Source organism: Triturus cristatus, chromosome 12 (assembly GCF_964204655.1).
Source record: "Triturus cristatus chromosome 12, aTriCri1.1, whole genome shotgun sequence".
Lineage (NCBI taxonomy): Eukaryota > Metazoa > Chordata > Amphibia > Caudata > Salamandridae > Triturus > Triturus cristatus.
Window position 1 is genome coordinate 17,016,620 of NC_140595.1, and position 23,869 is coordinate 17,040,488.

At 44.5% G+C, this 23,869-nt stretch overlaps 1 protein-coding gene across 1 annotated transcript in view; it reads right to left on the reverse strand.

Annotated features, from left to right (window-relative positions):
- Positions 1-14,098, reverse strand: part of GNA11 (G protein subunit alpha 11) — a 103,131-nt gene extending 89,033 nt beyond the window's left edge. The window contains exon 1 of the mRNA XM_085636956.1: positions 13,816-14,098. Within this exon, the coding sequence (XP_085493082.1) occupies positions 13,816-13,951 (136 nt within the window). The 5' untranslated portion in view covers positions 13,952-14,098. The remainder of the gene's footprint in view (positions 1-13,815) is intronic.
- Positions 14,099-23,869: the final 9,771 nt, after the last annotated feature.

Genomic DNA, 23,869 nt, shown 5'->3' on the forward strand with positions numbered 1-23,869 from the left:
ATTCCTACATCGACTACATTATTTCTCATAACTATGCAATTTGAAAAATATTTTTCAACAATACATTTTTTTTAAATTCTATTTCTGCCAACAATATACTTGAATCCAAAAAATAACGATCTCAGGTCACTACCGCAGCCTCAGTCAATGTGAATTAGACACCTAGTTCCAAAGATTTGCAGACAACCTTCAAGATGTAATGGCTAGAGATCTCATGTGAAACATGTACACATTACTCTTAACTCAATGGCACGTTCACTTCATTTGTTACAGTTTCTCCACCTTTTTTTTGTTACATCCTCAGAGCCCAAAAAAAAAGTTTTACTGCTACTGGGTCGTGCAGCATGAAAACAACTTATCTGAGCTGCATGGAGGGTGTCCCCTTGTTTGTTGTCACATCATCATGTAACTAAATGGCCATGTTACGTCCTGTAGGGGTGATAGAGGCACTCTTTTTGTGGAAGCTAACTTTTTGCCTAATCAAAATCTGTACTCAGGTAAACCAATATATGGACAGACCCAACCAAAGTCACTCACTCTATGTGTAATACTCCTGAAAGCTCTTATTAGATTGGCAAGCCAGACCTAAAAGGATATTTGCTGGTAATAAACCAAGCAGGACACATCATGAAACCCTTACCTGGGATGTGATATGCGAAAACAATACACAAAGCAAACCAGTACAAAAAAAAAAAATGTGTGAGAGGCTGCCATGCAATACCAGTAGGTGCTAATAGTTGTACAGTTCACACACTCTCAGTAAGCAGAAATTGGCAAGACTTAACAGCACAGAGACCATGTTTAAGAGACAGAAGACTGATGGTTATAGAAGTCAGTGGATAAAAGGTAAACAGCCTAAATGTGAGTAACCTCTTGCAAAACATTTAGTGGCACAAACCCAAGAAGAACATTTATGCAAAGACAACGTTATAACAGAGGACCAACAAGAACAAAAGAGTTAACCCGCGTCTCTGCGCCTAGAAAGTGATAAACATGCAAAATCTGTGTCTTGTTAGGCTTACAGAAACCGGAAACACCACCACAAAAATCAGAAACCAAGACTGGTTAGATATCTGGCAAACACTTCCTGATGGTTCACCACAGAAGCAAACAAACAAACTAAAAAGGAAGGCGGTGTATGGGGTTCTACGCGACTGGTTCTCTCTGCACACCACGGTACCTGCTCTCTCACAAGCATACGTCTTCAAAGAACAGCTAGCCAAGCTAGAAAGCACAGCAAGATGCGTCTGCGCCCAGAACTGCACGTCCCTGCAGGTCGGTTGCCTTTATGCACCTCAGCTTCAGATATGAATGCACAGATGTACATAAGTTCATTTATTTATGGCATTCCGGTGCAATCAGTTTGGCCAAGTTTCCCAAGATAGGCTTTTCCAAGGACTCGTCTACCAAGACCCCAAATGGTTTGAATCTGCTTAGTCTCAGCAAGACCAGGGCTTATCCACCGCTCTGTGGACTTTAAGCATCATAAATGGACTGCATTTACAGGGCGTGAACTGCCACCACAAACCGTGATAAGACTGCCCACTGTGCAGCAAGTTTGCCAACACCGAGCAGCCAAACAAGCCACATACCACCGAGTTATGCAGTAGCACTAATAAAGGAAGCAGGCCTGAAACAGCCCATTAACTCATACAGCACGCAATATTCTACTTTCACTCAGGGCACTTTTGTGTATCAAATAAAGATCCGGACGATGAACTCGGGCATTGATGAACATATCCTACTTTTTAAACTTTTAGCACAGGGTCTAAAGATGTAGGATGCTGCTTACATGAAAAGCCATCATATTGCTGGTCTTCAAACAGCTACAAGGCCCGAACAGGCTTTTAAAAACAGAATACAACTTGTAAAATGGTTTAAAAGAAAAATAATTTAATTATGCTATGAAACCACCCCAATACAGAAGCTACCTTTGATCCAAAGCACTTAAATTTGTAGTAAATCTGGATAAAGAAACGTCGCCAGCTGCAAAATCCATGAACACAAAGACCGCTGCAGAAATCAGATTACCTGTTTTCTCACTCACGCTACAGCAAAACCCTACCTAGCCTTGCAGTCACCATGCTTTGCAAGAAGGAAGATGCGCGAGCCCATTTTTTTAATGACCGTGTTAGAAGATAAAGGAAAGGGATTCAAGGGTCAGGAACAGTTATTCGGCAAATTTGTTTGTACCATATGGTATATAGCAATCCCTCTTCAAACTTTCTTCTGAAACTAATGCTATGAATTTATTTTTCTATGATATCCCATACAACTATTTAATTTACATCACAGCGCCAAGGACTTCAGCTTGAAAGACGAAATCAATGCCCAGAAAATTTGGAAAAGCATCCTCCCAGCACCGTGCATTCTTTATCAATTGTAAAATGCAACTGTGGGCACAATTATATGTCTTATAATTATGCTTCTCTTTCCTTACTATAAGGAAACACAGCAGCCAAATCCAAATCTTCAAATATCAAACACTTCATTTCCCATGAGTCTCTAACATATTGATTTACCAATAGAGCCCCAGTAGCCCCTATACAGCCCCAAGGTACCAGAGTCTTTTTTCTTTAGTGCAGCACAGTACATTTGATTTCTTAGTCTTTTACGGATATGGTGATTGAATGTGATTGCTATTACTGACTTGGCGCCTTGCGTGGGATAGCTGGTCCCCACCTTATGCCAGCATGGAGTGGGGATCTTTCTGAGGACATGTGGTGCTCGGTCCTCTGTCTATTGTGAACGCCTTGCATGCTATTACTGACTTGGCGCCTTGCGTGGGATAGCTGGTCCCCACCTTATGCCAGCATGGAGTGGGGATCTTTCTGAGAACATGTGGTGCTCGGTCCTCTGTCTATTGTGAACGCCTTGCGTGCGTACTGAAAAACTAGCAAGATTGGCTCCCGATTTGGAGAGCGTGTTGCTGGTGAGCGTCAGACGGCGGAGACTCTGCCTCATCCCTCCTCATGGGCAATCGCAAGAAGAGGTGCAGCCTCCCGGTAAGCGCAAACACAAGACACATAATGTGTCTGGCGCTTCAGCAACTCCTTACTATAGGAACCTGGGGTTTTACCCGGATGACATCATCCACCCTCACGCCACGAACTGGGTTCCATGCCCTGAAGTGGCGGAAGATGTGAGGTCACATCTTTGCAAGGGACTTGAGAATGAGATATGCAACCCTGTGCTCTGAATGCCCTAGGTCTTCTACAGACTAAATTGGCATCTCTCACAGATTAGGATCTGAACATGACCATCTTTCTTTAAATAAAAAAAATAAGCCGAAGACCCCAAAAAAGGAATCGACCGATATTAGCGTAGATGTCAGGATAAGCTATTGGATACATCTGATCCCCATACTAAAGTTTTGGAGTTGACCGTCCAAGTCAAGGAAGCGAGTACCCAGTCACTCCTGCCAAAGGAAGCAATAGGGCCCTTTCGCCCACACCCAAGGGTTTTGTTAGCTCTTGTTCAGAAGAAGGGCAGAGGTTTCAGTCTGGTTCTCAATCTCATGCAGTTCAATTCTTGGATGGTCTAATGAAGGTATACATCTTCTGCAGAATCGGTTAATCGAAGGAGAATGGATAGTCAGACTAGATCTGAAGGACGTGACTTGACAGTCCTGATCTTCTCTCTTCACAGGTTTCTCTAATTCTGTTGCTGTCAACGATGATATGAGTTTACTGTATATTCTTTTCGGTCTCTTCTCGGCCCCTTGGTGTTTCACAAAGTTGTTGCGGCTGGTGGTTCAATACCTCAGGGAGGTGCATTTGTTCATTTCGATGATATGGCCCAGTACCAATTATCGGTCCTTCATCTTTTCTGGGCGATTCATCATCAATCCGGAGAAACTCCTTTTGGTTCCGTCCCAGTTGTGGGAATTCCTGAGATTTCAGGTGGATTCCGTATTGGTCCAACTCAAGCAGCCTTTGACAAAAATGGTTTCCATCAGGAAAGAGTTGAGACGAGCCCTTAACCCTCGGATAATATCCTTACGGATATTGGCCAGGCTGGCGGGTCTCCTGGCCTGTTCCATCCATGCCATCTTTCCATGTCTTCTCCACTATTGGGCTCTTCAGAGGTTGAAAATGTTTCCCCCCCTGGAAGGGGATTGGCCTATTAGGAGCAAGTGAGCATATTAGAGGATGCTCACACTGACATTTCCAGGTGGCTGGATCATATGGACGTCTGAAAAGGCAAGGAGATTGTTGCCTTGATTCTGGAGGTGAGCATAGAGTCAGATGCCAGACGGTGGGGCTAGGGAGCAAGGTGTGGTCAGGTGGACCCCCAGGGAGCTTCAACTCCACATAAACTGCCTCAAGCTCCTTGCAGGTTCTTTTGTGGTGAAGCCTGTCAACTCACGTGGTGAAGTGTTGAACTAGCGATGAGCGCGGATGGGTTTCTCCAGTCTTGGACTGGGAGCTTGCTTTGCGGTTTTCCTCCCATTCGCTATAACTTTTGAGGGTTCTGGCCCATGTATGTCGACAGCGTGCCGAGCTGATTCTAGTGACCCCTTGCTGGGGGCACAGTCATGGCTCCTAGTGGCAATGCCTGTCATGTGCCCCACCAGTACATATACAGCCTTTCCAGGAACTTAGTTTGTATCCGATCGGTTGTCAACATACTCTGATCATGGAGGGACAGTTATCCCTCATTGCTTGGAGAGTATCGGGAGACGATGAAAGTGCCAGGCATTTTGGAGCAAACCAAGTTATTTCTTTCCCGAGAGTGATATCCCGGTACCCATAAGAGGTATGCCTCCCCATGGCAGGGATGGGTTCATTGGTGCGGTGAAAGGAAAGTGGACCGCTTGGGGGCCAGAATGCCGTTAGTGGTAATTTTGTTTGTCAAAGTTTGCTGCTCAGGGTTTGGCATGCCTGTAGTGGAGAATTCTTTGGTTAGGAAACTCCTTAGAGGGATCAGAATGGCTCATTCACCTAAGCCCAAGTATTCCGTCCTATGGGATGTGGACATAGTGCTTTGATTTTTGCGTGCCTGGCCTGCGAATGAAAATCTTTCTAGGAAGCAGCTTTCAGCTAAGCAGACTACTTTAATGCCCGATGTCGTGTAGATGAGTGCCGGATGTCAAGGCTCTGGACATTACAGGTACACCTTCTGGAGTTTCCTTTTGGATTTCTAAATCGCATGAAAACAAATCCACATCGTGTAAGCTATCCAGCACTTCCAGATACTCAAAAATTGGGTGTTAAATGTCTTGAGGTTTATGGGGATGTTACACAAGAGTTTCGCAGAGACAGAGGGTGCAGCTGCTCATTTCTCTCCATCGACCCTTGCATCATGTGTCTTACGCCACCATACCTAGGTGGGTCCGGTAGCTTTTGGGGGAAGCTGGGATCGATAGCCATTTTTGAGACTCCTTCAGTTCCAATATTGACGAGTATTGGTTATGTTTTTTGGCTGCTGTGTTTTCTTGTAGTAAATAAAGAAGCATTATTTTTGCCTCTGCGTCCTCAATAGAATGGCTGTATTTTTATCTCCTATAACTGACAGGGGGAGGAGGACAATGTGCAAAAGCTCTGAATTTAATCATAAAAGTGTAGGAAAATGTATTTTGAACATTGGAATGTTGTGAGCTCCATTAAAGACAATTAAGTGGCTCTAGCTTATAGTGGCTGGTATAAGCCTTCTGCTCTAACATTCCGATGTTTGCCTTTCTGTTGCTCCTTTTCAATTTACAACTTTCTACCTTAGTGGGTGGAATGTTCCAATAGTCTAAGAGCCCTTCTGCCTCGGAGTATTCACGTTGTTAAAGGCCCTCCCTCACTATTGTTACAGGCCCCCACCAACTTGTATAGCACTTAGCAGCATGCTATAATGTAACTCAAAAACTTAACAGGAACAGCATTTTGGGCCTCCTATATCACTACACATGCAAGCGCAAGACAGATATAGGGTATCTTTTGCTTATGGTGAGCAGCACAGTGCCGGAAAACCCAGAGTATTTTGTTTGAAGAGGTAGGGATTTCTCATCTAACCCTAAATAAAAAAATAAAAAAATTAAAAATAAAAAACCACATAATTTAACTCACTCAAAGACCGATTATTTTTCACATCTGCCGCTTGTAACCTCAGATGGCAAACACCAGAAACTTAAGAGATAAAAAATAAATAAGTCACACCCTTAATGTGAGGTGATTTATTACCTGCATACTTTATAAAGCAAGGCTAAGACTGCAAGTTATCAATACGTACAAAACCTATACACCCTAAACATTTAAGCTCCAGAGACTCCCAGCATGTTTGAGGCACTGCTAAGAGGCAATGGTAATGCTACTTGCCTTCTACTGTCTTGGATGATTACACAGAATGTTCTGCTTCTAGAAACTGCAGACAGAGTGCATAACAACAATGTAGACATACAAACTATCTTAATCAGCAACCATCAGGAATCTGTGCAACAAGAACGCAAACCAGCGAATAAGACCCTTCACAAATGTTAAGTGCAAGTGGTACAATTTAGGAGTTTTATACTGTGTTTCAGATCTCCTTGTGATAACGTTGAAATGATCCACTGTTCGAATTGCATGTCCAGGATCATTGGTGCAGCAGGAGACTGTAAGACTTGACCCCTGTGTGTTATTCTTTACTTGTCATGACCAGTTCTGGTGACTAGTTAAAATCTATTCAGAAACATACCACATTTCAGTAGTGTAGCTGAGACATTTCTAAAGATCTCGCCAGTCCAGCACGTGGAGTAGAAGGTGCATTTTTCAAGACAAGACCAGACAAAAATTGAGGCCCTCATCCACAGTGTTGACTGGCTTTGGTAAGCATGCCTAAATCAAATACAGTACGCTAGAAAAGTAGCGCCATGAAAACCACCAATACCGCGTGTTGTAGCCAATCGGCCAATGTTTGAGGGGGCACTGGTGTTAAATGAAAGCAAGAGATCAACAAGTATGTTTACATGCACCGGAATACAGGAGTCTGGAACGTCTTCTTGCAGCATGTGCACTGCACACCAAGTCAGACTTAAATGTCCATTCAGAACTGTGCATAAGGCAAATTAGACTGAATATTAAACATGGTCATTTGCATAAAGCTTCAGAGAGATCAGAGTGAAATGACAACATGTTAAAAGAATCTTGAACTACATTATTCAATTATAAACATTAAACAAGGTCTTGTGAACCTCAAATTAGGGTGACCAGATTTTGGAAACCAAACAGTGGGACATTCAGCAAACAAAGAAGGACTACAATTAAAAGGACAGCGAGTGTACATCAGCAGAGGGGCCTCAATGACAGCGCTCATCAACATAGAAACTCAAATAATGAAGCACTGAATTAAATTCAGTCCCATGCATGTAAAGTAAACTGATTTGTGATAAGAGCTGCTAACTTTACCTGTCTTGGAAAACAAAAAATTATGCCTCCCTCCTTTTAAGTCAATCCTCTTTGAAAATCGAAACATGGGCTAAATTTGACCAAGTCGGCTATGATAGCTAGTGAAAAAAAATCGAGACTGTCCTGGCAAATGCAGGACGCCATGCACCCTATCAGAAATGCCGACTAAAAGTTAGAAAGGGGAGCAAAATCTGCTTATGGATGGAAAGAGGAGAGAAGGGCATTCTTGTATCAATACATATAGAAAACGTGACAGTCAACATTATCCTTAATTATTTAATTGCAGGGGATATCTTTCTTCCCTTTGACAAAATAATCGCTGGTCTTGACATTTTTCAGGTGGTGCGAATCTCAACATGATTGGGAAAAAGAAATCCGCCACAGTATGCCAAGTGTTGCCTGCAGCGCCCCACCTGCCCACCCTTCAACAATATAAGCACCTATAAAATTCTTAAAGCACAGTAGAAAAGTTCTCAAGTCACAGACACTAGACTTCAGTTTCACTTGTACTTCCTTGATTTATGGCCAGTATTTCTCAAAACACAACAACATCAAGCAAGCACACCCAAGCGAATAGAGGAGTTCTTCTCAGACCATGACAGCGAGCAAGAAAATCCTATTGTTTAAAACAGCCAGGTATGGCACCTTGCAGAAAGGGTATTAGCCTCTGCCATGCATGCATATTAGGATTACTGCAATCATGTTTCTATAGATGCATAAAAAGGAATGTTTGAAATGCATGGGTGAAGAAAAGGTTGAGTAGACAATCCCTATGGAATCCAGGGTGGGCTCCGCCAATAGGACCACAAAGGGTGTAAGATATGCGACAAGGGAGTCTCCCACTTGGGGTTCACAGCCATAATTTGTAAAGGGGTCTGAAATTCACAGTTCTCTCGCCTAGGTCATATTATCAGGGTTAGGGACAACAAGATTCCTTTCATGGTCATTTTGTTCACAAAATAAGTAGGTGCTACCCCTGCAGCACAAACCCTTTGGCTACCAATTTACAGTACAACATCATGGATGTGTAAAAGAGGATTGCCTGCCACTAAAGCTAGGTTTACATTTATAGTACTACCCCTGCAGCACAAACCCTTTGGCTACTAATTTACAGTACAACATCATGGATGTGTAAAAGAGGATTGCCTGCCACTAAAGCTAGGTTTACATTTATAGTACTACCCCTGCAGCACAAACCCTTTGGCTACTAATTTACAGTACAACATCATGGATGTGTAAAAGAGGATTGCCTGCCACTAAAGCTAGGTTTACATTTATAGTACTACCCCTGCAGCACAAACCCTTTGGCTACTAATTTACAATACAACATCATGGATGTGTAAAAGAGGATTGCCTGCCACTAAAGCTAGGTTTACATTTATAGTACTACCCCTGCAGCACAAACCCTTTGGCTACTAATTTACAGTACAACATCATGGATGTGTAAAAGAGGATTGCCTGCCACTAAAGCTAGGTTTACATTTATAGTACTACCCCTGCAGCACAAACCCTTTGGCTACTAATTTACAGTACAACATCATGGATGTGTAAAAGAGGATTGCCTGCCACCAAAGCTAGGTTTACATTTATAGTACAAGTATTTATGCAAAGCCCTCTAAAGAAATACTGAGGTCAGTCTGCATTACTACCAGTGGTTACAGTACAAAATGTGTACTTACTTACATAATTTGGCAATGTGAGGCAAACTACGCTGCTCTCAAATACTCCGAGTGTATGCAAATACATGTATAAGCATTAATGCGAGATTGAGGATTGCTTTCACACAAAAAAAATGAGAAAACAAATAGTAAACTTAAAAAAACGGTTTTGCTAAACTATTGTAAAGCTTTATATACCTTTTCTCTTAGACATAATTAAGTACAGTGGTCGCCAAACTTTTTAATGCTGCACTCCCCCAGTGGGTGGGGGAACATTACCCCCCCACACAGAATTGTTCTCAATGATCCTATTAAATTGGCAATGTTTCAATATGTCTGGACTTATTTAAGCATTGCAGTTAAGTAGTGTTACCATTTTAAAAATGCAGTAAAATACATGATTGCCTATCATACTATTCTGGTCATGCAGGCCTTACTAATGCGTACAAGTATCCACAGTGTGTTTATTCAATCAATCAATCAAATTCTTTATTTCGGCCGATTAGGCCATAAAAGATACAAAAACAATTATTAAAATACATCCACATTGATATAAGAACATGATAAAATACATAAAACCATCATTATGTAAAAAGAATTTCAGATTGCAAAAAGAGTTAAGGTTCATAACCAAAGGAATCAATCTTTAAGATGTTTTGACCTTAACTGCCACATGGCCATTAAAAATTTAGCAACTGCAAATACTATGTGGGGTGCCGTGCTCGTTTTTAATATTCTAAGCGAATGGAGATAGCTCCTCAAGCCCAAATTTCTGCATAAAGGAGCTAGCCAAAATTTTCTGGGTCGATTATATGCAGGACAAAAAAACATAATATGGGCTTCTTCCTCATCATAAATACAACATCCTGGGCAGATTTTATCCGTCCTTTTTGCCCAGTTGTGGGTAAATATTTTGATGGGAAGAGTCCCTAGCCTCCATTGGATGAACAATTTTCTAGCTAGTATGGGGAAAATGATATCCATAAACCCTTCGAATTGGTATGAATCCTTAAAATCCAAAAATCTAACAGTCAAAATACCTTTATTGGGAGCGGAAACAAGGGAGGCAAAACTTTTCTCCCTATAAATACCCACAAGGCGTTTGCGTGACACCCTGGAACAGCCTTGTTCGGGGGAATCCCATAGTTCGGGAAGACCTAGTCGGTAAAGTTCTTTCTTTATAAAAACCAGCCACGGGATTTTATCACAGAGATTGTAGTTCATGACATGGGCGAGCTCTTGTCTATAATGTTCGAGCTCGGCTGTGGACCAAAGCCTATGCCAGTATCTCAGTGGCATTAATTCCAGGTCTTCTCTTATAGAGGGTAGACCCAAGTCTAATCTTAGGGGGAGAAGGGGTGTGCCACAAGGAAGGGACAAAAGGCGCCTTATAAAATTGTTCTCTACTTTTACAATTCCTAAACCCACTTTATGCCCCCAAAGTTCTCCACCGTAGGATGCGGCGGCTTTTGCTTGCGTTTTATACATCTCAACTGCCGGACTAATAGGTTTGTATGTAGAGGAATTTGCCACTTTCAAAATTCCCCCTGACAGTTGAGAAAGCTTGAGCCGGCTTCTAGTCACCTGAGGTTCCCAAGATAGATTCTCATGGAGAGTTACCCCCAGATACTGAAAGGTATTCACCCTCTCCAATCTTTCAGTGCTCAGAGAAGGATTAGGTCTGGTCTTAGGTGATGGATTAAATATCATGAACTTGGTCTTTCCTGTATTAATTTCAAGACCATGTTGTTTGCAGAAAAGGCCAAATCCATCTAGGATCCGTTGGATCCCCATTGGAGATTTCGACAGCAGGAGGGTGTCATCCGCAAACATAATGGCGGGAACCCTCCTGCTGCCCAAACAGGGGGCATCATTGTCGACAACAGTGTCAAGATGTGCTATGACACTGTTAACGTAAAGACAGAACAGGGTTGGTGCAAGAACACAGCCCTGCCTGACCCCTCTGAGAACCGGGAATTTTGATGACAGTGCTCCCAACCTCCCATGCCTGACCTGTGCATAGTTATTCTCATGGAGCCTGATAATGGCATTTAATATGTGGGTCGGAACGCCTAACTCCTTTAAAGTCTGCCATAATTTTTTCCTGGGAACTAGGTCGAATGCTGACCTCAGGTCCACGAACACCATGTACAGCCTTCCCCTCTCGATGATTACAGTTTTCCAGTAAAGGAGAACGAGGCGGAAGATCTGGTCCATGGTGGACGTTTTTTTCCTGAAGCCAGCCTGGAGAGGGCTAAGAATTTTATTATCCTCCATCCACTCCGAGAGGTGGTTCAAGAGGAGGCGAGAAAATAATTTTTGCGGGACATCTATGAGACTTATTGGCCTGTAGTTGGCTGGGAGAAGAGGAGAACCCTTTTTAAAAATCGGAATTATCTCCGCCCCCAGCCAAGTACAGGGAATCTCCATCCCACCCAGAATGGAATTAAAAAATATGAGGAAATAAGGGCCCCAAATGTCTGGATGAAGACGAAAAAGGTCGCCAGGCAACCTATCAAGACCCGGTGCCTTGCCCTTCGCCAAACCCCCGATAGCATTAACCACCTCGTCAAGAGTGAATTCCAGATCAGGTGTAGAGTCATGGACAATTGTAGAAGCCACATACCCCTCTTCATCGCATTGAAATGGTTCTTGATAAAGCTGTCCAAAGTGGGCCTCCCATATAGATGCTGCAATGTTTGGCTCCACTGCAGCTTTGGGTTCTGCCGTACCGGCATTTACCAGAGACCAACATTTTCTCATATCCCTCGTTTCAAGTGCACATATTCACAATGGGAGTGGGGGGGGGGGGGGTGATGAATATTTGGAGTCCCTTCCCTTTTGACACATACTCCTAGCTAGGAAATAAATGATAAAAGGTTAGTGATGGGCAATTCGCATAGCATTTTACTGCTGCTCATTTTTTCCACTTAAAACAAAGCAGTTGTCAGCATAATGCTTCTTTTAGACAGAGCCTGGTCCCCCCCCCCCCCGCCCCCCCCCCTCTGGGATCACTTGAGGCTCCGTAGGCAGCCCACAGTTTGAAGACCCCTGATTAAGTAGGTGTTTGAAGCGCGTACATACCAATACTTAAAAAACAGAGTGAATGGACAATTAGTGCAACAACATTATCTACAACATCACACTGAATTAGAGACTCAATTCTTAAAGAAAGTCAAAGTTCACTCGCATGATTATGCTCTTACAATGGAGAAGAGTAGCAGCCTTTAGGAATTCACTAGTGTCTGGAAATCATACTCCTAGCAAAACTTTTATAAATTCCATTTTCACATGAACAAACAAACGTGTGCACATTTGCACACAATGAAGTCTGCTGAGCAGTTGCAAATGTACCTTCACTACAAACGTTTTCCGCAGCCCGTTAAACACTTATGCCCATCTTTATCACAGTACATGTTCAATGCTTGTCAGTGTGGGAAGAATTTGGAGGTTAGTTAGTGAATAATCCTAAAAATGTAACTTGGTGGGTGTGCAAAAACATGCAGGTTATTCCAGCCTTGGAACTACCATGTCCCATCTACTTCGAAGCGCTTGTATGTAAATAAGTAGATTGGTAGGACAATTAGAACAGTCTGCAATTTTGAGCGAGTGGAGGTGGCATTCTCGAAAGAGAAGTGAGCACAGGCTGCAAGGACCACCAAATGGTGGTGGGCGCCGGCTGGTACTCCTTACATGAGGATGTGGGCATTGGCTGCAATCTGCAAGGAGACGATGACAGGCAGAAAACCATTAGAATGTAAGGTGGGAACAAGCAACAATCCGCAGAATTAGCATGGGGGGCACGCTGTAATCTCCAGAGAGGGGTTTGCACAGGCTGCAATCCCTCGGGTGGGAGATGGGCACAGGCTTCAATCTGGAGAGAGGGGTTGGGATAGGTTGCAATCTCCAGAGAGGGGTTGGCGTGGGCGGCTATCCCTCAGGAAGGGAGGTGGGCACAGGTTGCAATCCCTCAGTGAGGGAGTATGGCAAAGGCAGCATTCTGCAGAGGAGGTTGGTGCAAGTTACAATCTGGAGAGAGGGGTTGGCATAGGTTGCAATCCCTCAGGGGGGGAGGTGGGCACAGGTAGTCTGCAATCTCCAAAGAGGGGTTGGGACGAGCTGCAATTCCTAAGGGAGAGAGGTGGGCACAGATAGTCTGCAGAGGGAGCTGGCACAGGCTGTAATCTCTATATAGGGGTTGGCAAGGGTTGCAATCCCTCAGAGAGGGAGATGGGCACGGTAGTAGTCTGCAGAGAAAGTTGGCAAAAGCTACAATCTCCAGGGAGGGGTTGGCACTGTCTGCACTCCCTGAGGGAGAGAGGTGGGCACAGGTAGTAATCTGCAGAGGGGATTGGCACAGGCTGCATTCCCTCGGGGAGGGAGGTGGCCACAGGTAGTAGACTGTAGAGGGGGTTGGCACAGGCTGCATTCCCTCGGGGAGCTGGCACAAGTAGTAGACTGCAGAGGGGGTTGGCACAGGCTGCATTCCCTCAGGGAGGGAGGTGGGCACAGGTAGTAGTCTGCAGAGAGGGTTGGCACAGGCTGCAATCCCTCAGGGAGGGAGGTGGGCACAGGCCCTGGGAAGGCGACCATGGACTGCAGCCTATGGGGAGAGTTATGGTACGAGAAGGTAAATACATGCAGCAGCGTCCCGGCCCTGACCCCGGGTCTCCCCACCACGCCTCACCCCCTCGGTGCCACCTTCACCCCAGGCCTCCCTCCCGGCAGCATTGTCGGGAGCGCCCCGGTGCCTCCCCTGCCAGCGCCCCGGGTGCCCCCCTCACCCAGCAGCAGCAGCTTGAGCTCTCGCCGGGCGTCGCGCTTGTCCTTCCGCAGCTGCTTCTCGATCTCGGCGTTGATGCGCTTGGACTCCTTCACCTCGTCGCTCAGGCAGCACGCCATCATGGAGTCCAGAGTCATCCCTCCGGAGGTCCGGGGGGGCCCGCTGATGCTCACCCGCCGAGCATGAGACCCGCACCACCCGCCGCACACCCGGCCCGAGCCCCGCTCCCCTTAGAGCCCAGCCGAGCGCAACCTAACCCGACCGCGCGCCTCAAAACAAGCCCCTGAGCGACAGCCCGGCGAGGCCAATGGGCTCCCGCGCTCAGCCGACACGACCCCGCCTCCTAACCAACGTCAGCGCTCGGCTCAGGCCTGCGAACGCCATGAGGGCAGGCAGGGGCGGGGCAGGGAGGAAGAGGGCGGGGCCATCAAGGTCGGTTGAGCTGTGCGAGGATCGAAAGCGCACTCGGCCGGGGCGTGGCCGCTGGGGATTGTGGGAACATGGAGGACTGAGCAGATTCCGCCCTCCCTGCTTCCCACTTCCGGTTTCCCAAGGCCTGGGGCTGGGCTCAGCCAGTAACCATGGCAACAGCAGGCAGAAGGCTAGGGCTATGGCATGGAAAGGGTTCTATGGGCACCAGACAGGAAATTTCCTCCATGGACTTCCACCATTAGTCTCCCAAATGGGAAGGGGGAAAGGGAGTTTGAGAGAGGGGCATGTGGGTCCCTATGGGGGGAAGGGGCGAGCATTAGATCATCTGCAAAAACAACTGGAAGTAAACCCTTTGTTGACCTTTTTCAAGAGCTAAAAAGCTCCAAAAATGTCTAGACTGACAAAGACTTTCAAAGTTTCAGATGAGCCAACTTGCAAAAATTTCCACAGTGTGTCCATTTTTCACATTCATGGATGTGGTATGCATCTGACTGCTCATAGTTGAGTGAAGGAGGGGTCTACAACCTTGAGTGCTTGATTGTTCCTAAAGTGTCCAACACCCCAGTACATTTTTCGATGTAAACCACAGTTTTCCCCTCCGCCTTCGCTCACATCACTTATCAACATTTTGTCTTAAAAATACGGGTGAAGTCAGGCATGCTTTGGACTGTGATCCCATTAAAGTGAATAGAGAATTAACACTTTTTTGGAGGGTGATACAGCTTTGAAAAGTGGGGAAGTAGCGGAGTGAGGCGTTAGCCTTCCTGGCTTAATGCCTCACTCCGCCACTTTAGAAACGCGGGGCTCCACTATATTTACAAGAATATGGTGTAGCCCTGTGCTTCCCCCTGCACTAGCGCTACACTTACCAGCCTAGCGCCAACGCAGGCACTCTGGCATGGTGCAAAGGTGTCTGCGTGCAGGGGAAGATTGTTTATGTACAGGAAGATCCCTCTTCCTGCACATAAACAATCTTTAAATGCTGTTTTGTAACATCTGTGTGTGCTTCTTAATGCAGCACACACAGAAGTTGCAAAACAGCATTTTTAAAAAAAGTTTGTGTATGTGCAGAAAGGGGGACCTTTTGTTCGTGGAGATTTTGTGCACTGCAGAAAAGTCATTTGGAATAAACATGATATTAGGAAATAGTGATGTGTTAAGTGCAAGACAAGTTTTAAAACATTTGTTGAATATATTGCCATACTCTGCCATAGTGGAAGTTTACTTCCAGTAATTGTCAGAGTGTGTTTGCTGAAGTTTAGAAAGCAAACTAGAATCTGGTGTAACCTTTCAGATGTGTTCTGCTACATTGGAAATAATTATAAAGGAGGCCTTTCTTGACCCAGTAAAGACAACCAACATTTGGAGAATATTACACTATCATAATAATGTTGCAAATCATTTCTGTGTTCCACATTGTGGGGTTAAGAGCCAGACCAGTCAGTTTTTCAAAGCTTCATCATCAATTACATTTATTTTATCATCTCTGAGGCAAAAGTGTACGTGTTCTCCAGTGAGAATGTTCTTGACTATTGCTCCTGTGTGGACTCTAATATAAAAGTCCTGTAGTAGAGGAGCTATCATTAACAACACATGACAAGGTCATTGAGCGGCTGGATAACATCTTTGCAGCGTGGGGTATCCCAACCACTCTTAAATCTGACAATGGTCCACCATTCAATAGCAAAGAAATCAAGGAGTTTATAGTCAGACTAAACGTCAAGCATAGAAAATGGACACCTTTGTGGCCCCATGCCAATCGTGTTGTGGAACGATTCATGGGTACCCTCAAAAGGGTTATTCAACTAGCCTCAATGGAGGGAATCTCATTAAACCAGGACCTGTGTGAAGCCATCCATGCTTATCGTTCAACTCATCACTCCACCACTGGTGAGAGTCTGCCACCTTGCTATCTGGGAGAGCCATCAGAATCAAGCTGCCACAGTGGACATCAGGTCGATCTTTGAACACTGAGAAGGTTTGTGTCACAGACACTTCCGAAGGTGCAACATGAAGACATATACCAATCGGTATCAACAAGTTCAGTAAACAGTCTTCTATGAAGATGACTGTGTGCTGATCAAGCAGAAAAGACAACAGAAAACAGACATCTCATTTGCTGTCAATCCTTTGAGGGTTGTGACATGCAAAGGACACACGGTGACAGCACATCGTCCCGAAAAGTCCATTACACGGGACTCGCCACACTTTGAGCACCTACTTCGATGATCGTCAGCTCCTGCAATCATGAATGAGGCAAACCTGCCTAACAGTCAAGATCAAGCATCAGAACCTGTGCCATCGGGGCCAAATCAGAATACATCTCAACTACCTCACACCCTTCAATCTGGTCGACCAGTGCAAGCACCTCAACAACTTATTGAAGAAATATGATGTGATTGCTGTGTGTGGTTTTTATTTAACAAAGGGAGAGATGTTGTGTCTTGAGACTATGTATGGTGGGGCCCTTGCGGTTCTGGGTGGATTCAACAGAGGAATTACATAGCTTGCTGGGAGGTGTTAAGGTGTGGTTATTAAAATTAAAGGTGATGACATAATGAGTGATCAGTGTGTGATCGTATGCTGAGGAATAAAGACGTCTGTTACAGAGCTTTGTGTTTAGCATATTAATTTGCATGCTCCTGGGCTTGGGAAGATGCTACAGATCCCACCCTTTGGGACCTACCTATGACACTCCAGCTTGACATAGTCAATAATAATCCTTGAAAGATGCCATGGATCAAGTCAAAGTCAGACATCCCATCTACAAATCTATGTATCAATTCATCCAGTTGGAGCACACATTTGATCCAATAAAAGGTAACTCTACCATGTTGTGGTATCTTCGAACGGAGAACACTGTAGGGGTGAATAACTATACTCCAGCAATGCTCAAGAATATATCTCTGTAGCTTGTATCCCTTGCTCTTACTTGTCCTCGTCCTCTTTCAGACCTCACCTCCCATCATGTTCTCCCTTAGCTGATGGAGCTCTAAATGTCCATTTCCTTCACCACTTCCTGTTCATTCCTTCCCCCTGAAGTGGTGTTAATTGTGGGAGGATTCTGAGCTTCAAGGGCTTACTGTTTGTGTGATGACACAAAATGTCCCTGAGAAGAAAATTGAAGACATCACACAGTCCATAGGGGATTTCAGAGTAAACCTATACCATGTGAAACAGATAGTGACTCAACAAAAGGGTGGGGAGTAATACAGCTATAATTTATTTTTGAAAAGGTGGAAATTTAGAAGATGTAATTAAATTTGACATTAAGGGGAAACACATGTTAGCGTAATACAACGATGAGCAAAGACAAGGAAAAAGGCAATTTCCTTTATTGGTTAGGCACCTCGACCTATGTACATATTTCTCCTGCGTTGGATACCTGGTTCTTGTAGGCAAAGTCTCCATCCATTGGGAAGCTGCCTTGTACACATTGCCCTTACCCAAGGATTGCTACTTTAGGCACTTCCTCAGACTTGGCAGCAGTGACACTCTGGTTCCTGAGCCACAATCCCCTTTTGAGGGTGGAGACTTACATTTACAATGACATTGAGCTGATGAGCAGCATCAATTGACCTTGAGCATGTAGCTAACAGCACAGCATTGTCAGCTGTAGGAGGCACCACCAGCCCCAGAAGGTCTTTAGCCCCCAGGTCACATGGTGTTTGCAGGTAGATAACCAGGACTTCCAGCACTCTGTACCCATTCTGCTGCTGTTACCCAGTTGATATCCGTTTCTCTCTGTGATTAGTCTGTTGTTATGCTGTCATGGATAGTAAAGGGCTTGTTATCAGGTGGCAAGGATTCCACTTCTACTAGGCTGTAGTATGACATCTGGGTGGAAGAAATACGGGGCAATATCCAGAATCTGAGCAAATGAGAGGGCTCAATCATAGCAACACACAAAGATAATGCACAGAATGCTGACGATTGTCAAACATTCCCCCCACCCCAAGTACAGAGATCTGGGCCTAAATCCATCATTATTTTGCTTACCATGCTGTTTCAGTTTGGAACCTGCCATTTGCAAATCACTCTTGAACCTGCACCCCATGAGAACAGTCCTGCCCCAACTTCCAGGCCAAATCCTCCCTGGACCGCGCAACGAAATTCGTTTTATTTATTTAAATGTGTACTTACCTCCGTTCATCCATATTCTGGTGTTTACATTTCCCCACCCTGTCCCTCCCCCGCCCCGCCTCACCGCCCTACGGAACTCCCTCCACGGACCGCTACTGGGAGCATGTGACCCACATCTGAGCATACTCCTCCCACTTAAGGTGACTATAATAACACAAAAAGATGATGGCCAGAATGCTGAGCATTGTCAAATATTCACTCCCAGTACCAAGATCTGGCACTAAATCAATAATTTATTTTGTCCACCATGCCAGTTTGGACCCAGCTAAATGCAAATCAGTCTTGCCCTGCTCCCCATGGGAACAGTCCAGCATGAACTGCCAAGCCAGATTTTCCCTGGACTGAAAACAAATATCCTGAGTCCGGTTTCAGGGTATCACTTCTCATCAGCCAGAGTAGCTTGAATCCAAGGGCATAGTGTGCAACGGGCCCATGTCTGGGCATAACCTTCCCACTTATGGTGAGTATAACAACACCAAAAGATGATGGACATAATGCTGAACATTGTCAAATATTCACCACCATGTACAGAGAGCCGAGTATAAATCCATAGTTTTTTGCTCACCACACCTTCTCAGTTTGGACTTAGCCATATATAAATCAGTGTTGATCCTGCTCCGTATGGAAACAGTTCATCCCGAGCTGCCTGGCCAGATCCTCTCTTGACCTGAAACAAGCATTCAAGCACCAGTTTCGGGATATAAACCCTGGTCAACCAAAGTATCTTGAATCCAATGGCATGGTAATCACAGGACACACGCCTGGAGCTACCCTTCCCACTTAGGGTGACTATAATAACACCAAAAGGTGCTGGATGAATGCTGAACATTGTCAAACATTCTCTGCAAATACAGAGAGCTTAGTTTAAATGCATCATTTGTTTGCTCACCATGCCATTCCAGTGTGGACCTAACTATATGCAAATCAGTCGACCCTGCTGCCCATGGGAACAGTCCAGGCCGAGCATCCCAGCCAGGTCCTCTCTATACCGGAAACAAGCATCCTGGGACTGGTTTCAGGGTATCATCCCTCATCAACCAGGTTAGCGTCAATCCAATGACTTAGGGAGAACGGGAACTACGTTTGGCCGTACCCTTCCCCCTTAGGGCGACTATAACAACACAAAAGATGATGGAAACAATAGTGAACATTGTCAAACATTCACCGCAGTCCAGAGATCTGGGCCTAAACTGATTGCATTTTTGCTCACTATGCCATACCATTCCAGATTGGACCCAGCCATATACAAATAATTCTTGACCCTGGTCCCCATAGAAACAGTCCAGCCCAAGCTGCCAGACCAGGTTCTCTTAGAACCTTGTTATAGGTCCGGATGTAGAAGGGCTTACAATGCTCCACAAAACCACCTCTTCTCGTGAGAGTAAATTCCTTGCCCTCTGAGCAGAGAAGCATAGATAGATGTTTGCTTTTTCTTCTTTTAGAGTGTACCAGGCTTGTCATCTGGAGAATACTTTGATAAGAAGTGAAAATGTGCTGTAGATAGAGCCAGTGAATCTGGAGAGGAACGTCAAGTGCGTGCTAGACCTGTTTGGGTAGTAGAACTTCTCCTTTGAAAAATTCCACCCACCCATTCGCTGAATACAGACAAGTTAAGAAATAGAGGGGATTTAGAACTCTGAGAGCTGTGCGTGCAAAGGACAATAAGCAACAGTATTGTTGGGATCCACATAGCAACACGCAACACTTGCCTGGTGATAGGTCTTTTCAAAGAACTCTGTAAAGAAGTAGGACGGGTGATGCAAACTGGAAGCTAAGCTCATTCCCTTCTAGGGGCACTTATCATGCCTGTGACTTAAGATTCAGTTACTTCGCTTTCTGCCCATGTGCCTGGAGGCTGTCATGGAGAGAATGACGTCTGGCAAAGCGTTGTCAGAATATTATTTGACGTTAGTATTGTGTCCTATATGTTGTCTACCCTAAAGGAATTAATAACAGAAAATCCACAAACACTAGGACAATATTTTTGTAAAGGATGTTTACGACACAATACTTATGTCCAAAGATATTTCTGTCTACGATATTCTTTCATGCACTGTAGTAAAAAGCTTTATCCTGAGCAAAAATCCCCAAATTCAAGTTCCAAAATTCAAGATTCTCTGTAGTGAGTCTATGTTTCCATTTAGACAAACAGTCTTGAGTCTGTCTCCAACTCCTCTCAAGTACTTGCTTTGATTATAAGGTATACTTTGATTTATTTTTAATTGATTAATATATTCTGGGTATTTGTTTGAGAACCGGGTGACGGTGAACCCACAGACCAGTGTTTGGATTTCTATTGGATGACTTTGAAGCTGCACAACATGTATTGATAATGCCACCACCAATAGACCCAGCATGGCAAGCAATATTCTCAAACAATTTGAAAAGTCAAAAAAACTTGGGCTCAGCTCTCAAAGGGGCTCATATTGAGCTTTTCCCTTGTCATCCCGACTCTCTCTCTACTGGAACCCAGCTGAGGCACTGATTGTGTATAACTGAATCATGTGTGATACAGTAGTAGCTTAGAGAAACTGTACTTTTATTTCACAAACAAAATAGAATGATGCCTTCCTGCTTCTGCAATTCTCATCTTTCAGCTGACGAGGCGATGAGAGTGAGGAATACGTGAGAGACCTTGCTTCATAAGGGAGGCAGCAATATGGAGTGGTGATGGGTGGGTATGTGGTGGGTGAGAAAAGCACTCAAGGGAAAGAGCTAGAAAACACGTGCACTCTCATTGAGTGTATAAGCAAAATGAAAACATGTAGGGGCATATTTACAAGCCCCTATCACCACTGGAACGTGACTTTTAGTAACGTTCCTGTGGCAATAAACCCTTCGCCTTATTTACAGGGCAGCGTTAAGCCGCTTAACGTTGCTTAATGCCACCTTGTAAATAAGGCCCCCTTTCATGCTTCACTTAGCGTGAAAGGGGCGTGCAATGGGTTTTGCGGTGGCCATTCCGCTGCAATGCACATTGATTTTGAAGCTGCCCCTTATTTACAAGGGTGGCGTAAATAGGAGGCAGCGCCACAGTTAAGACCAGGGAAAACCTGGTCTTAACAAGGTGAAACGGGGAGAAATGCTTCATTTCTCCTTGTTTTTGCTGTTTCTATTTGTGCTACATTGTGCAGCACACACAGAAACATTGCATTGCCATCAATGATTGTTTATGTGCAGGAAACATGAAGCCCAAGAAATAGTAAAAATTGGCAAGAACATGGAGACAGAACAGGAAGTAGCATTTGTTTTGGGCTCAGGATAACTGGTGAGAAGAAGGGAAATGAATGACGTTGGAAAAGTGCAATAGCTAATAGGTCTCACCCTTTGGATGTGAATGCAGACCGATTCGTTTTTCTATTGTTTTTTGCCGATATTGTTCAGCATCAGCAGAAAAAAAGTAAATGTGTGATGTGCATGTGTGCCCATGTAATTATAAGATGTGGAGGTGGAAGAAAAAGCAACATGGATTGATGAAATGCAGCACATAAGTGAGAAAGCATGGGAAGATGTACTCCCATGGAGTGGTGGTGTCAGAATATTGAGCAGAGGATTGACATCTCATGAAGCGTCTAAGAGCGAGTGCACCATAAAATGCACAGATGTGCATGTCATTGGCAGCAGTAACCTTGGGTTCGCATATACTTAGTATGTAATCTGATGTGCAACACACATGACAACGTATTACAAACGATGCAAGAACAACTAAAAAAACAGATATTAAAAAACATGCACGCAAGGGGCAGAGATGCTCTTAATACTTCACGTCTAAACACCGTACTGAGGACATGAGAGCTCCATCTGGTCGCTGCCATGCCTGTGCGTGGAATGCAAGTAAAATAAGGTGTGTAAAGGGGAAGAGGTGTCGAGTCTCTAGTTAGTGTTCTGATGATGGTAGCGGCCATACTGTAGTAGTCAATTGAACATAGCCCATGACGCTTTGGTTGTAAAAGAGAGTGAGACTAGGAAATCTGGTTTAAAATTCCAGCTTCCCAATTTGACCAATTTTGAGAGACTCTATGTACATCATCCTTACTTAACTGTGCCTTACTATCTCTCTCTCTCTCTCTCTCTCTCTCTCTCTCTCTCTCTCTCTCTCTCCTCTCTCTCCCCCCATCCTTCTGTCCTTCTGTCTCTCTCTCTCTCTCTCTCTTTCTCCCCCTCTCCCTCTCTCTCTCGCTCTCTCTCTCTCTATTTCTCTATTTCTCTCTCTCTATTTCTCTATTTCGCCATCATTCAGTCTCTCGCTCTCTTTCTCTCCCTCCTCTCTTTCTCTCACTCTCCCCTCTCTCTCTTTCTTTCTATCTCACTCTCTCTCTCTCTCTCTCTCTCTCTGACTCCTTCTCTTTCCATCCTTCAGCCTCTCTCCCAGTGCTTTAAATGGGAAAAAATAAGTGCGGGTACTCATTAAAATGAGCTACAGGTGTTGTGAGGGGGCGGGGCTAAAGGCCAGACATGATTATACTTAACGACTTCTATATTAGTTGCAGCACATACCAAAACACATGAGAAATGTGGTTATATAAACAAAGCAAGTTAACTTATTACACAAAAGGAAAGAGAAATGCGATAATATGTTAACATTTCCTTTTTTTTGCAATAGTTGCACCTTTTTAATATCATACTTTTAATTGCTATATGGCACAATACTATATATTTTTAAGCATACGAGTAGGAAGAAACTGAAAATACCCCCACTTCGAACAAAAGATCTTATGGCACCAAGCAAATGAAGAAAACAATCATGACCCTCCCCAGAAGAAATCTCTTGTCTCTTCCATCGATCTATCCATTCATCCTTTCATCCTACCATTTACCTGCTGATGTCCACCATTTAACCTTTACATTCTATTGTCTATTCAGTCTTTCATCAATCATTCCGTTTTTCACCATTCCGTCTATCCACCCTTCATATCCAAACTTATCCATCCATCTCCAAACCTATCCATTCATCCTTTCACTCATGCATCTCTTTATCCACCTTTTCCCTCATCCATCAATCCATTCGCTCATCCATCCATCAACCCTTTCACTCTTTTATTCCATCCACCTTTTCATTCCATCCACCCTTTCACTCAATCCCTCCTTTCACTCATCCATCATCCACCCTTTCATTCATCTATCCAATCTTTCACTTATCCACCCGTCATCCGCCCTTTTAGCCAATCATCCACCCTCTTTCACCCATGCATGCTTTCACTCATCCATCCATCTATTCAGAGGTGTGGCGCCGCGGCCAGGGCGACTGACTCCAGAATCTGGGGATCACAGTTTGATCGCCGGCACGGCGGCAGATTAGCCCAGCATCATGTGACTCTGGGCAATAGCTTGCTTAATCTTCCCGACGGCCCCCAGCGCCTAGAGACCCTTACGGGAGATTGTTTGCGCTTTACAAATGTGGATTATTTATCCATCCATCCACCCTTGCTCACTCATCCATCCCCTCACTCACCCACCCACCAACCCTTTTTTTCGTTATT